General features: G+C 38.0%; 1 protein-coding gene across 8 annotated transcripts in view; it reads left to right on the forward strand.

Moving 5' to 3' along the window:
- Window positions 1-14891, forward strand: part of WNK1 (WNK lysine deficient protein kinase 1) — a gene marked incomplete at both ends in the record, with an annotated part of 127719 nt that extends 112828 nt beyond the window's left edge. For 5 of the 8 annotated variants that reach the window (XM_084254688.1, XM_084254687.1, XM_084254690.1 and 2 more), the window contains 6 exons: window positions 2802-2866; window positions 4282-4931; window positions 5830-6032; window positions 7335-7529; window positions 14006-14193; window positions 14574-14891. In XM_084254688.1, coding sequence (XP_084110814.1) covers window positions 2802-2866; window positions 4282-4931; window positions 5830-6032; window positions 7335-7529; window positions 14006-14193; window positions 14574-14891 — 1619 coding nt within the window. Of the gene's footprint in view, window positions 1-2792; window positions 2867-4281; window positions 4932-5829; window positions 6033-7334; window positions 7530-14005; window positions 14194-14573 lie in introns of all 8 variants that reach the window. The other 3 variants (XM_084254686.1, XM_084254689.1, XM_084254692.1) reach the window with 1 other exon arrangement.
- Between the last annotated feature and the right edge of the window lie 1654 nt (window positions 14892-16545).

The raw sequence follows: 16545 nt of genomic DNA on the forward strand, positions 1-16545 counted from the left end.
ATCTGAAGATTCTTCGTCGTGATATGCATTTTGCAGCTTCAATTTAAAAAGAAAGGGGGAACTGTGGCGGCTCCTGAGAGCAATGTGACAATTGCCACAATCTCGCATTAATTGGGTGGCTGTGCTAGTGTGGCATAATAAGCCCCCTGCCCCTGTGCGCTGGACTGGACAGTCAATGACGGGTAAGATCAGGAAGTGAATTCTGACAACCTAAGACAGACGCAGTCCCCGAGGGGAATTTGGTTCCCACCTTTTCAGCCATGACGAATAACTGGAACAATTAGGCCTGGGCGTTGTTAAGGCACCACCAAAATATGTTGTTACTCATTGCCAGTAACAAGGATCATAGTAAAGGAATGCAGCCATGGAAACTGATTCTATTACTTAGTAAATAATATAGCCAAACAAAGGTATAAGAATAAATAATAGTATATGAAAAATATAATACTAAAATAATAATAACAATGTAATCATAATGCAAATGTGCTAGAGTGAACCTCCAGTATGGAGATTAGAGTAAGAAATGTTCTTGATTTGCACTTGATTTCTTGATAGATAATAAACAAGATGTAATGATATATGACACAATATGCACTTATGCCTTGGTAAATGATTAACCAGACACTGTGCAAAACACAATGAAGTAATTACTGTAAAAATGTATAAAAAGAGAAAATTGCTTTCAATAAATTGCACTCAGATTTTCACTCTCCCTTGAGTGTGTCTGTGTGTCATTCTTTCTTGTCCCTCGCCCTAATTCCTTCGATCACCTTTTGCTCATTCACATTCAACCCTGAGATTGTCTCAATCTCCCGCCACTGCTGGGCTGGTCCGCGGCAAGGTAACTTTCTAATTCAGTGAGGAAAGGATGGTTCAGAACAACCAAACAGCCACCTGGAAAAAAACAAAGGTAGAACACTAGTGTACAACAAAATAAATGCCAAATGTATCAAAGTTGAAAAGTGATACCAGAAAATAATACTGTAAGAAAACAAAAGGATTATTTTTCTTTTGTTTTTTAAATTGTTTAGAGCAGAGTCAACAAATTTTCTCTGTAAGAGGACAAACAGTAAATATTTTAGGCTTTGCTGACCATATAGGTTTTCCCAGAACTACTCAAATCCCCTACGGTAGCCCAAAGGCAACAGTAGACAATATATAAATGATTATGTTCACTGTGTTCCAAAAAAATGTATTTACAGAAACATGCAGTGGGCTATATTTGGTTCATGGATCATAGTGTGCTGATCCCTGATATAAAGGAAGATGTTTAGTGTAATATTCAACCTAGAAACAGTAATAAATTTCAAATCTGCATTCAAAATAAAATAATTTGGCCCAAACATAACTATAAAACTGTGCTGTGTATGTGTGTATATTCATATCACAAGAAGGACTAGTTTTGCAAATGAAAAGTTTCTATAAGTTCAGCATGGACCAAAATATAATCCAACAAATCAGAAAAAGAAATTTTTTTTTTTAAATAATAAATTTTATTTTTATATTCCCCCATACAACTGCACATGCCCCATTCTGACCCCAATCCCTCCCCTCCCGGCCCCCCAAAAAGTGTCTCTGGTTCATAGTTTTTTGTTGATTTTGATTTTCACTTTCTTATAGTTATTCATTTTCCTGATCCCTTATTTAAGTTTTCTAGATTCCTGCTATGAGTGAGACCATCCAGTATGTTTCTAGAAAAAGAAATATTTTCAAAAAAATTTGAAAATATTTAACTCCCTTCATGATAACAGAAATGTAAAGTAATTCTACAAGTGATAGATTTCTCATCTCTCATTGGTAAATTCAGAAGTTTACAACCTCTTTAGAGATCAGTTTAGTAATGTCTATCAAAGTATTCAGTGGAGATGATACAGTACTTTCATATTTAGGTATTTATTCCACAGTTCTAACGAGAATATTTATTAGAGAACTTTTATTATACCAACAAGTTCTGAGTAACTTAAATATCCATCAGTAGGAAGCCCTGTTCAAATATGGTAATTTTTTAAAAATTATATTTACACACACATATATGATGCATTTATAGTGTAACACTACACAGCCAATTAAAAAAATGGAGACATTTATATATAATGACCTGAGATAGATCCCTGAAATGGAAATATCAAAGTCAGTAATCTACCAGTTGTATAAAATAAAGAAAATTTTGGTTCGTAGTTATAATATTGTTAGAATTAAACTCAAATGACTGTCCCTAGAAAGGAAGAAAGAGGAGGAAGTAGTTTAAAGTTGCTCAAACATACCTATCAATGAGTCTGACACTTATACTGCCCTGTTTTAAGATTTTGCATAAACTAGTTTCTCATAGCTGGTTTTCATTTTAAAATGGATCCTTAATATTCTAGGTAAAAATCATACCATTTATCTTTTAAATAAAGAAATATTAACTGAATTCTTACTGCTGTTTCCCTATTTTTTATAGTATCTCTTAATGTTGTAGTTAACCTGGGAATCTGCTTTACTTATATACAACTTTTATTCCTTCAAATGATGTCATATCCTCTGTGCATATATACAAGGAAAGGTAGAATATTGATAATAAATTTGCAGACTAAAAATAAATCTAGTAGGACAGCAAATAATAGCACTTTGTCCTTGCTGGACAAAGCCTACAGGGAAAGGGAGGGAGGCAAAGGTAAGGAAATTTTTTTTACCTCTAATATTTTTTGTCTGATATGTGCTTTCATTTTGCTATATTTCTGGCCAAAGGGAAAAGAAGCTAACTAAAAAGATGCTAATTTAAGTTGTTTTCTTCCTTTTCTTTGTTTCAGTTCCTCAAGTCACAGAAGGCCCTGTCCTCACAACTAGTTCAGGAGCTGGTGTTTTTAAGATGGGGAGATTTCAAGTAAGACGATTGATACCCTCTTTTGCCAGAAGGGAGAGTCTATATAATAAAAATATTTCCTACCTATTGGGACATAATTTCCAATACAGTAATATATTTCTTTTACATAGCACTTCTAAAGCTTTTTATCATTTTCCCTCTTACAAATAATAGATGCTAATTAAAATATAGATACTTAGAACAGTAGAGAAACAGTGAATTATCATACCAATCCTCCCTTTCTACCTCCCCCCACTCCCACTCCATGATTACTCTTTGGAGTATATTTTTTTCCCTTGTATACATGTGTATTATCTAAAATTGACCCTGATTATCCTTTGAATGATACTTTGTAGCTTTTTTCCCTATCTAGTAGTTTACCTAACCATTCTCCTATTTCTAATTTTTTCAACATAATAAATGAAGTAACAGTAAACTTTTTTTTTTAAAAGATGTATTTATATATTCATACAAGCACTGGCTACAGTCAGAAGCGTGGGAGGGTGAGAGAATTCACCAGAGCCAGAGTGGGGAACAGAACAGGCAGAGTGACGAAATACACTGCTGAGGGGGGCAGTGGGCGTGGAGGAGACCCTCGCTGGTGGCCAGGGATCGTACCGGCGCTGCTGAGGCTGTGGGCAGCTTTGCAGCCCAGCGCTCAACCGCTGCACCACCAGGGGAGGCCCAACAGTAAACATTTTTATATATAACAATTTTTCAATGTTTAGGAATTTTTTTAGGATTAATTTCTGAAGTGGAAATATTGGGTCAACGTTAAATGATACCATATCATTTTTCTAGCTGTTTCAACAAGAGAGCATTTTCTGGCTCTTAGTACATCATACCAAAAAAGCTTTGAAAAAAATATAAATATTTTAACTGCTTCCTCAACTACTTTTCGTTTATTCTCATGATAATCTTGGATTTGGGGGTGGTAGGTGATGTTTTTTTGGCTTGCAAATTGTTATTTTATGAGTTTGTAGCTGGCCTGGGTTTGTGTTTATATATAGATGCGCTAACAAGGATCTGGATCCTCCTTTTAGTGCCACTTAGTTGTGTTGATTCTTGAAGCTTAGCTGTCAATTAACATTTATATTATATTTAATCTTGGTAGTTTTTCTTATACATAAGTAACCTTCAAGATTCCATGACCTATTATTTATATTTGCACTAGACAAGAATCAGAGTCCTTCTCATAATATAAGAAATGATAGTAAATCATATACTTAGCCAGCCATGCAGTATCTGCATCTCAGTACAGATGTTGTTCTTTGTAGTGGTATTCAATTTATTTTCATAGTCAAAGATGGAGGGACTTTTTAATCTAGCCTACTCAATGACTAAGAAATAGTGATTCCATTTTTTTTATGAGCCATGCTAAAAATTAAATACTGGGAACTTTGTTTTTTAATCTCACCTTTGCCTCTTTCTATCAGGTTTCAGTAACAATGGATGATGCTCAGAGAGAGGGTAAAAATAAGTCAGAAGATGCAAAGTCTGTTCATTTTGAATCCAGCACTTCAGAGTCCTCTGTGCTATCAAGTAGTAGTCCAGAGAGTACCCTGGTGAAGCCAGAGCCTAATGGGATAACAGTCCATGGCATTTCTTCAGATATGCCAGATAGTGCCCACAAAATTCCTGCCTCAGAAACTGATCAGCCTACCAAGGTTGGACGTTTTCAGGTGACAACTACAACAAATAAAGTTGGTCGTTTCTCTGTATCAAGAACTGAAGACAAGATGGCTGAGGCTAAGAAAGAGGGACCAGTGGCAACTCCTCCTTTAATGGATTTGGAACAAACTGTTCTTCCTGCTGTGATACCAAAGAAAGAAAAGCCTGAACTGTCTGAACCTTCACATCTGAATGGGCCATCTTCTGACCTGGAGGCTGCCTTCCTAAGTAGGGATGTGGATGATGGTTCAGGTAGTCCACACTCCCCCCAACAACTGTGCTCAAAGAGCCTTCCTATCCAGAATCTAAGTCAAAGCCTTAGTAATTCATTCAACTCCTCTTACATGAGTAGCGACAATGAGTCAGATATTGAAGATGAAGACTTAAAGTTAGAGCTGCGACGACTACGAGAAAAGTAAGTATACTTTGTTCTATGAGAGAATAATGGTGGATATTAAGGTCTAACTCCTGGTGCCTAGATTAGTATTGTGTTCACTGCACTATGCTTACATCTCATTTCCATGATAGAAGGTGATATGAAAAAGCTAATTACCAGAATGTGGTTCTCTTGCGCTCATAAGCACCCATAGCATTTCTACTCACAGAACTTCTTCAGCACATTTTTAATTCTATAAATTTTTTAAGTATTATTGTTACTAATAAAGTAGCACTTTTTATCATTGTTGACCTAATCTTAGCTACTGACTAGTCTGCCAAATGAATCCATTGATGGCACAACTATGGAGATACTTTTAGCAGATTTTGTTGGTCATATTTTACAGATTAGATCAAAGTAGCGAATTCAGTACTCCTGCATATAGCCTCAAAAATCAGGAAATCTTGGGCCTCCCCAGTGGCACAGCGGTTGAGACCTGGGTTGCGAAGCTGCCCGCAGCCTCTGTAGCACCAGTTCAATCCCCGGCCACCGGGCGAGGGTCCCACATGGCGCACAGAAATCTCCTGCCGCCCCATGCTTCTGACTGTACCCAGTGCTTGTACAAATAAATAAATAAATCTTTAAAAAAAAATCAGGAAATCTTTTTCCCATGACACATCAACCACATGTTGTTGGCTTTGCTTATTAGAATTTGACATGAGGGAGAGAGAAAAAAAAAGAATTTGACTTGGGTAATGGAGAGAAGATGAGTTCACAAATTAGAATTTTAGTGTATTAGAAGTTAGATTTCTGATACATTTGTGGAAGAGATTTATGAGTAAATAATACTTGAATAGAGGTTAAAGGATTTGTTGTTGATTCTTATTTGAACAAAGATGGTTGTAATATTTTTTAATATGTTTGGTTATCTTTATAGACACCTTAAAGAGATTCAAGACCTACAGAGTCGCCAGAAACATGAAATTGAATCTTTGTATACCAAACTGGGCAAGGTTCCCCCTGCTGTCATCATTCCCCCAGCGGCTCCCCTTGCAGGGAGAAGAAGGCGGCCCACTAAAAGCAAAGGCAGCAAATCTAGTCGCAGCAGTTCTTTGGGGAATAAAAGCCCTCAGCTTTCAGGTAAAGCCTCCTGGACTGAGTCAGCCATGAAATCCCATCTTTTGTTTCTGTTTTCAACTTTATAATTTATATAATATTTGCTATTTTTCAAAGGAATGTAACTTTCCTAATATTCTTGCTTCCTTGACTATTCCTGTATTTACCTCTTTTTGAGTTTATGGAAGTAGACAGGGTAAGTATAATGACTGATTCCACTGTGGTCCATATTACTATTTACTGATAGTCTTTGTTTATAGTTGTTCTGAAGTATAAAACAGTCAGCTGTGCCTGGCACCTCGTATAACTCATATTCACCAAACTCATGGGCAGGTAGAAAAGATAGATTGTTCTTTATTTATTAGTATCAAATAAAAGACTTGCTAGTGTTTGTAATCAGAGAAATAGTTAAATCATAATCTCTTGTAATAAATAATTGTTTGCCTATTTTAATTGCACTGAATGTTTTTACTCTGGTGAAGTTATGGTAATGTTAACAGATAGCTAGTTGAAAAAGTAGAATAGGGTGAAATAAGTTTATACCTCATTTGCTCTCCAGGTTCAGTGTAAATATGGTGGAGAGAAATTACAAACCTTTAGCAGGTCTCCGTTCTTTGTAAACTTTCAAAGACTGACATCTTTTCTTCTAGCACAATAGGACCCATTCCTTCATAGAGAGGTGATTATAAGGAATATCAACTAATTTAGATTTTGATCCCAACTTTGACATACTTTTTGAAAAGACTGTTTGACTAGTTACTAAATTATAGAGAAATCAATTTCCAGACACTTAACTAGTGTTTGAAAGCCATCTACCAAGAAAAATGAACCTGTACCCTCAAAATATATGTCAAACAATTGTTACGTCATTAAAAAAAAATACAATGAAAAAGAGAAAAAGATAAGTTACTTTGTAGTCACATAATTTCTGACATCTTTTTTGTACTTAATCTGATGCATACTTGCAAGAAAGACTAAGTAAGCAGAGGCAGCCTAAGAAACCTCTTCATATCATGATCCAACTGGTTTATAATAGGATTTAACTAAAGGAATCTTGAAATTACAAAATGAAATTCTCTTCTATCTGCTGCATGTTCACTCAGCTCATCAGACTTAAGAACCACCTAGGTTATCTAAAATAAAAAAATCTTCTTTTGGGATCGTTTCCTATAGTCCTGTTACCTATTGATTCTCATGTTTTTCCTCATTTCTCCTGTCAGTGAGGCCTTTGATCTTTAATCATCTATAACTCGTGACCAACGTTATTTATTCAGTGGGACATTGGGAAGCTGTATGTGTTTCCTCATGCCACTTTATCTTTGTCAGGTAACATTACTGGTCAGAGTGCATCTTCAGTCTTGCATCCTCAACAGACCCTCCACCCACCTGGGAACATCCCAGAAACTGGGCAGAATCAACTGTTACAGCCCCTTAAGCCATCTCCCTCCAGTGACAACCTCTATTCAGCCTTTACCAGCGATGGTGCCATTTCAGTACCAAGCCTTTCTGCTCCAGGTCAAGGTAAGCAACCATCACCCAAAAACATTTAAATGGAGATATTGCCATGTCTGTGACAAAAGCCTGAAAAGTAACCTATTGTTTAAGGTGGGTTGGAAGACCAGCTTACTAGAACACATCCTGTGTATTTTATGGTTATGAATCTTTGGGGCTAAAAAGGGAAAGTTGGGTGGGTTTATTGCTCCCATCAGGTGAAATACCTTTTTTCAAGAGATTGCAGCAAAAAGTCACACCTGTGACATACATGAGATTTGGGATTTGGAGCTTAACGTTTTAATACTATACTGAGATTTCTGCAACCAAATTCTGAGAAGTTTTAGCAGTTTCTGAAAGGTAACGAATTTACTTGGCCAATTTTTGTACCTTTTTGACCTTCAAGTATGGGAATAACATAATAAAATTGAATAGCCCTACAGTTCAATTTTCTATCCATAATCTATTTTCCAAATGTAGTTTGGTTTCCTAATGATCTCTCAAAACTTTACTGTTGAGGAGAAGACTTCTAGTAACATTATAACAAAAATTGAAAAGAGTTGGGTGTCTGGGTAGGAAAAAAAATGGAACAAAATACAGATAACTAGCTTAGGTGCTTTTGCCACAGTATCATACAAATTAGAGATTACATTATCTCTTCACAAGATGAAGGTACTTGCTTGGTAGGGGTGCAAACTAAGGTAGTATTATTCCCAGTAAGAAAAGCTTCATTTTGCAGATGGAGGGAACTGAGGCCTAATATTTCCTGTGCTACATAGCTGACCTTTCCCTAAAAGCTTGTTCTTCTGTGTGCCATCTTAGTGCATTTCACCACTCCAGCCTCAAGTTTCTAACATCTTGTAGTTGTGTTCTGTCTCTTCTCTCTGTTCTTCCCTGTTTTTCCCCTCTCACAGGCTGTGCGAAGTTTAACTGTGCATCTGAGCAGGTGACATTCAAACCTGGTGGCAGGAGGACCCGATTTCTGAGTACGCCCTGCTTGGCTCTTTGTGTGTAACACCTTTACTCCTTCCTCGTCCTTGTTTTTCTGCTGCTTGGATCTGATGTTCACGCAGTTCATTTTCATTTGTCTCTTTGTATATCATCTACTTAGAGGCTTGGCTGAACTACTGTTACCCTCAGAAGTTTGGGTCTCTGTTATTATAAAAGATGTAGAAATAATAGATTTTTAGAATAAAAATAATAGAAATAATAGATTTTTAGAAACTTCATACTAACTTTCTGATAGAATTGCTTCTTCATCCCTTAATACCCGCCAGAGGGTAGATTTGATATCAAGGCTATACGGACGTGCTGTGGCATTAGAATGCTGACGGCTAAACCAGTTAGAGATAGTCCTGCTCAGTAATCCCTTCGCTCTAGTATTAGAAGTGACAGCATCTTGGCCATCATGCACTTAGATCCCGGCAATAAAATTATATTTTAATAATAATAGGTAAAAATTATTTTATAGGTAAAATTATAATATAGGTAAAAATTATTATATAGGTAAAAATTATATCCTGTTTCTGTTCTTTTTCAGAGTAGTTGAGAATCTCTTTTTCTTCTCAGTTTAAACTAAACCATAAGTTGAAAAGATGCTAGAATGTCATCATTAGATCCTTTATTACCATTATCCTTTTTTTTTTTAAATAGATGGAAATATCCTTTCATCTTTTTTTTTTTTTTTAAATAGAGGCATGTTTTTTATTTATTTAATTTGTTTGTTTGTTTTGTTTATACATGCACTGGGTACAGTCAGAAGCGCAGGAGGGTGAGAGAATTCACCAGAGCCAGAGTGGGGAGCAGAGCAGGCAGAAGGACTGAAGTACACTGCTGAGGGGAGCAGCAGGCGACAGGAGAGGGCTGCGCGCCATGTGGGATCCTCCTCCGGTGGCCGGGGAGCAGCCGGGGATCGAACCGGCACCGCAGAGGCCGCGGGCAGCTTCGCAACCCAGCGCTCAACTGCTGCGCCACCGGGGAGGCCCTATTACCATTATCCTTTAACTCCATAAGATCAGTAGTTTCAAAAGTAGTTCTGATGTAGTTATTCTGATAAAGCTTTCATTCTCTTAAAGACCCAAAGTTATGCAAGTGAAAAAATGGTGTTTTAAACATAATTATTGGGATTTCCCAGCTTTCTTCTTTGAAAAAAAATACACAGTAGTAACTCACCCAGCCTCTAGCCTGTCTTCCACATATGTAAAATTAACATGATGTCCATTTTCTAAGGTTGCAAAATCAAATAAGATCTTGTACAGAAAAGTTAATAGCACTTGGGAAGCACACATTGTTTCTCTCCGATTAGCCAGTGCTTACCCAGCACATAGCAGGTAGGCAATAAATGTATATTGAAATAAAAATTTAAAAGCAAAACTAAGTAGAAAACCTTTGTTAGCGTTTGGATAAAGATCTTCTCTGTTAAGACCTCAAACTTCTGATGTGGTTATGAAGCGCTTTTTTAATGCATGTGCTAACACCATCACTGTTTCTCAGTGTGATTCAGAGGTCCTTAGGCCACAATTATCTCTAGTCCAGGGCTATTAATTAACAAAGAAGAATGGCATTACCCAGTTGGTAGTTTTCCAAGCATGTTTGATTTTGGAGCACTCGAATCCATAACTTTTCTGGTTAGATTAGACTGGACTACGCATTTTAGAACCTTGGCACTTATACAGCATTCATTTTGTCCAGCTAGAAAGATAAAAAAGACAATGGTGGGGACAAGTGCTTTAGAGATGAATGCAGCATGTCAGCTCTATGTTAGATAGCTCTAAATGTCTAAGGAAAGGAAGAAAACCGGGCCATTTTTGTGAAATACGGTGTGACAAGTATGACTTCAGAATAATCAATAAATTCTTAAAGGTAGGTGGTAATACACTGCCGTTCAAATGAAAGAAGTTATAAATAATAAATCTTACTACTTCTTTTTGGGTCTAAGATAAGAGAGCCTACATCTGTTGAAGGTGATTCAAAATACATCATTTAAGCCATGGTGAATAAATCCCTAAAGGTAGATTTGAAGCAAATATGGGGGAAAAACAGGAGGAGGTAGGAGATGGGGAGGCTTACTAGTTTCAGATGCGTTATTCTATGCTCTCAAATTATATAATGGTCTGAAAGCACGGCTTGGCTTAATGCTTTATTTATGTTCAAAAGTTGCTTGTTTTCCACGTACTTGTAAATATTTTTGTAGAGGGCCAAGGGTTAGTATGTATGTTTAGGATGTGGAAATGTGATAGCCACATTAACTTGGAACTATAATGAGAGTACTTATCTATCATAATGCTAATGCATTTAATTGAGTGCTTTTTAACACCCAGCAGGAGAAACAGAAAGTGAGACAGGGTCAATGGAAAGACTGCTTGGGTATTTGAAACTCAAGCAGTGAGTACCTGAGAGACTGGAGTTCCTCCCCCATGCCCGAACCTATTTGCAGGGTATTATTCTTTTAGATATAATGATTGGTGTAGAAACTATGTCAGCCAGATACCAGGTTATCAGATAGTCATGTTAAAGGTAACAACCAGTTAGATATACCTATATCTAACTATCTATGACAAGAGCTCTCAGGCCCTACCAGTCTGTCTCCCCTCCTGCTTTCTCTTGCTGGGCTTTTGTGTGCCGTTTAAAGATTCTAAGTATTTTACACTGATGTTTCTTTATCTTTAACACATTGCTCTCTTCTTTGTGCTTCAGGGAAGATGGTGAAAAAAGTCTGTCCTTGCAACCAGCTCTGTAGTAATTATCTTTTCTTTCTCTTACTTGACCCTTGATCACAAAGCCTTTTATCCATGAATTCTACATACTTTGAAGCTTCATAATGCCCTAGTTCCAACTTCCATCTGTCTAGTTTGCACCCTTTTCTAATATATTCTTTAACCTGCTTAGTTAGTACTTGCTATCCTTCCAGATTAAGAAATCATTTTATAGTCAATGCTCTCAGTGATAATCCCTTCTGAACCTAGCACAGAGCTGGTTATGGGTTGATAAAGCCATTGGATATGTATAGAAAGATCCGAATGCTTAACTCCTTTGGGAAAAAGAGTCATTTGTGCCAGCCACTGTTCTGCCAACTGGAAAATCATCAGTGATCAAAACATACAGAAAGTCCCTATCTTCACATCACTGTGGGAGATGTCTGCTGGGTTGGTAAAGAGAGAAACACTATCTTGTTCAGTTTCTTAAACTAGTGACTTCTCATTAAAGTGCAGACAGTTGACAACCCAGCCGGCTACCTAGAATATCAAGAAAACTCTATTTAGGATACTTATCAGTGAGTTGTGTCTCATAATAGGTCATTGTTACTAGGGGCTGGTGGCATAGGGTAGAGAAATGTTATATATGGCAGGGGAAATTTTTTTAATAGATTTTTTATGGTAAAAAATAAAAAAGCATGGAAGGCAAGCAGCATTCTCAGAAATATCTGTATCATTGTGTTCTTCAACTTTACTACTAAAATGGACTAAATGGACTAGCCATTCCCCTAGTTTTTATAGACAAATCTGTTTATCCCAGGAATTGATTGCTGATCTCAAAGAGATGTTTATTTTCCCTCTTTAGTGGGAAAACCTCTTTTCAGAAGCCAGAATAAGGTTTACTTTATGATTGACTCCCCCAGATGGCATAAACTCTACTTTCAGAATTCAGTATTGTGTAATGTAGATACACATGAAATTTGGTAATAAAGGGGCCTCATGTCATCAAAGGCAACTAGCATGAGACTAGAAAGGTGTGACTTCCAGCATGAGCTCTTTGTATACTATCAGTGTTTACCTCTACTCAGCTTACTGTGTTATGCTTCTGATTCAGCTCTGCTCATTTGTGATTTGTTTGTTTTGATTGTTTCATTATCAAGCTTACCAAGCAATAATCATTCAAGCTGGATGATAGTCCTCATGCATGTAAAATGCTTGCTTTCTGGATTTTATCATTATCATGACGGCTCATCCTCATTGCCTGTGCTTCTCACTCCACCACTGTCTAACTCTTGCTATTCTAGGAAGGCTGTTCCCTGTGCTGACTTTACCACTTGGGTTTCCTGTACCTTACAGGAACTTACTCTCCCTTTACACTGTATGTGCAGTAACAATCCCCTTGTGGTTCCAGCAGCACCAAGTGAGCTGATAACACACACTGCAATAGTTCCAGGTCTTGCTTAGGTGATAAGAAGCATGTGACCTTCCTCCGCAGCGTCATCTCAGAATTAGCCGCTACTCTAGGACAGATGTGTTGGTATATGCTGTTCATGGGTGGTAGGGTATAAACTTGAGAACAGTAATGGGTTATAAAGAACTTTTAAACGGCAGAGTTGCTTCAGATTTGCTGCTGTGCTGTGGTGCTGCTTTGATCTTGAAAGCAGGAAATTGTATGCATTTATTTAGCCCCAGTATTACTTCGGTATCTTTAGACCTAAAGGGCTCACAACTTACTTTGGTAGCTTTTATTTATCGTGCAGCAAATGTGAGATCTGGTAAGAAAGTGGGGGGTGAGGGATTAAAAAAAACAAGACCATGACTCTTCTTTTCCTCTTCCCTAAATCTTGCCTCTTCGAATACCCTTCAGTGTGCCCTCCAGCAGAGCCGAAATCAGGCAGGACACAGATTCCTTTTCTTTCTTATCAAACTATAGAAATATAATTCATCATAAGCTCAAAGCTTCCCCCTCCCCTTTGCACCCCCACCTCAGCTGAATGTTCCTGTTGCTTCCACATGAGAGTGCTTGCTCTTTTGGAAAGAGGAGGAGGGAGTGGGTGAGAACCCTTGAACCAATTGAAACAAGGTCATCTTCAGGAAAACCATGTCTTCCTGGAGTTGAAAGATCCAGGTACACCATAAGGAATCTTCCTCATGAGTAATTATGGTTCTTTATTCATAGGAAGCTGGGAGAGGTTTAATGCCTAAAGTTTGTTAACAAATTTATGGTTTTGGGTCCAGGTGAAAAGGTTTTTTTGAACAGAGCCTGCTACTTCTCTTACCACTTTGTATTAAAAAATGGCTAAAGACTGTAGCAGTATCCACATGATTTGGGAACCCCATCTTTTCCTGGGCCAAGCACCTGTCTTTGTGTTCCTTAAATTCCAACTTTGATCCTGCCCCAATATACAAGAAATCTTCTTTGTCCTGCAATATAAAGCACCTATCCTCATTAACCATACCATACCTCCCTCATCGATACGATGCTGGGGCTAGAATACTGCAGTAAATTTCAGTACTCGTAAAATGTGTACAAATAGGCAGAAAGAGGTACCTACCCTTTGTGCCTACCATCATCCTGAGTTGTTTAGCATTACCTGCAGCTCCTGAAGAGAATCTGTTTTCATTATGCTATTATGCCAAAATAGTTGGTTAAATAAGACCTTGGAACCTTCCTTTCTTGCATGGCTTCCCAGTTTGTCCTCTCCCCATTCTGTGGCTTGCCATCCATCGTATTGTGAAGTTTTCCTCTTCCTGAAATTATAACCCACGCTTCCTTTAATGATTGTATTCTATTCCTTCTTTGAACTCTAGGGACAAGCAGCACGAACACTGTTGGGGGAACAGTGAACAGCCAGGCTGCCCAAGCTCAGCCTCCTGCCATGACATCCAGCAGGAAAGGCACATTCACAGATGACCTGCACAAGTTGGTAGACAATTGGGCCCGAGATGCCATGAACCTTTCAGGCAGGAGAGGAAGCAAAGGACACATGAATTATGAGGTAAGTCTCCCCTTTTTTGCCATTTTCCTAATGTATCAGAATATCATTTAGCAACATACCTGAATCAGAGCTGATAAAATTACCTACCTAAGCACATAATATTTGATCCTAACACAGCATCACCCAGATACTCTTACATTTTTCCTTTCCTGAATTCCTATCAGTCATCTCAATTTTTCTTCTTCCCTTTTCCTCCAACACCCTGAACTGCCTGCACATACACAAACATACTGTAAAGAGCTGATAATTATTATGGAAGGTTTGGTTTTGGTTTTGCTATACCCTGCAAGAGTAGAACTATATTTGAATATCACCCATTTCACATATAACATGGGTGTTATAACCATACCATATTTTACATGCAATTGTTTTGTTTTCAGGGCCCTGGAATGGCAAGGAAGTTTTCTGCACCTGGTCAGCTGTGTACCTCCATGACCTCAAATCTGGGTGGCTCTGCCCCCATCTCTGCAGCATCAGCTACCTCTCTAGGTCACTTCACCAAGTCTATGTGCCCCCCACAGCAGTACGGTTTTCCAGCTCCCCCCTTTAGCACTCAGTGGAGCGGAACAGGTGGCCCAGCACCGCAGCCACTTGGTCAGTTCCAACCTGTGGGAACTGCCTCCTTACAGAATTTCAACATCAGCAATTTGCAGAAATCCATCAGCAACCCCCCAGGTTCCAACCTGAGGACCACTTAGACCTAGAGACATTAACTGAGTAGATTTGGGGGCAGGAGATGGAATGGTGGGGGGTGGGGGAGGGGGACAGGGGACGGGAAAGTAGCCTATATACTAACTACTAGTGCTGCATTTAACTGGTTATTTCTTGCCAGGAAGGAATGTTTTTAATACCGCTTAGAACCCTCAGAATGGAGAACCTCCCTCCCATCACCATTTATTGGAGTGGGACACGAAAGAGCAGCTTTCTTGTGATGGGGCAGCTTCAAACTATGCTTTTCTATTTATCTATACCCAACATCAAAGGCTGGGAAAGACAATTGTGTTTATTAGAAAGCTACTAGAGAGCTCAGTGGAAAACCACACCCCTCTACATTTTCCAGCGGGTGGAGCTCTGAGTTTCTGGTACCCACCCCAAATCCCTTATTCCCTCAAGAATCTAAACCACAAGACAAAAACTATTGGGCTTTTTCCTACAAAACTCCCCCTTCCTCCCCCTTTTTTCCTCTTTCCTTTTTTTTTTTTCTTTAGAACCCAATGAAGAACACGGAGAGGACTGAGGTTTCAACCCTTTCTTATGATAGGTCATTAGTGCTTTAAGCAAACAACATTAGCAGCTTTGACTGCAGCATTAGCAATTAGAAAAAAAACTAAGTTCCCTGCGGACATGTAACTTTGCCATCAGTTTTGATGTGGAAACACTGTGATATATAAATGTTGTTGGACAACAGTAGTTTTAAGAGTAAAATATGAAAGGTTTAAAACGTTGAAAAAAAGAACCTAGCTCTGTCCTTTACTTATTGAGACACTTTAACTTTTTCCTTTGTATTCCATTGTATTAGATAAATAAATGTGAATGTAAAATTGTATAAATTACTGTACTTGAATACTCTGTTCTCCCAGTATTGCTTGCTGGATATTTTAGTGCCTTGGACTTCTATTGCTTCTGCCATTAGCATCAAATTCTCATCAGACCCCAGATCAGCAAAGGGCATGTGGTCCATGTGACCCCAGCAGTGGATTAACCAAAGGGAAATTGAAAGTTGTTTTTGTTTTTTTTTTTTTTAAGTCATACAATAATTTTGTCTAGAGCAGGTGTAAGATGTGTAGAGTGAGAAGTTAAGTTGACATCAGTGGTTGAAAGCAGAAAGTTCTATTCCAGAACAGTTGAGAGGGGTGTGGTAACAAAATTGGCCGGTTTAATAAAAGATTAAGGGCGGTGTGTGATAAGTGAAAGAAAAAGACTAAGGAATGGGTTAACAGACTTGTTTTAAAGATATATGATGCCTGGCCAATGGCTGCCATAAATCTTACTTAGTTCAACTGGGCTTTAAAACAGGTAAGACCTAGAAGGAATGACTGAATGAATATAAAGGGGAAGGGGTGGGGGCTAGTATTTAAGATGGGAAATGTGATAGTGAAAAGTCATAGATGGAGAAAGTTGCTCTAAGAAAAAACTGGATTCATTTCCTCTTGTTGAACATGTACCATGCATTTCTCAGCTTGGGGTATCTATTTTGTGGAAAGTGGACTCACATCTGAACTAAGCATTATAAAAAAAAATGCTTATTCTACCCATTTCCTATGATATCCAAAGGTTGCAGGATCATAATTTCTTGTGCCACCTCAATTTCTAGAATTGCATATTTTCGTATCAACTATTCCCATTAAGTAA

The sequence above is a fragment of the Talpa europaea genome (assembly GCF_964194135.1).
Source record: "Talpa europaea genome assembly, chromosome: 15".
In the NCBI taxonomy this organism is placed as follows: Eukaryota; Metazoa; Chordata; class Mammalia; order Eulipotyphla; family Talpidae; genus Talpa; species Talpa europaea.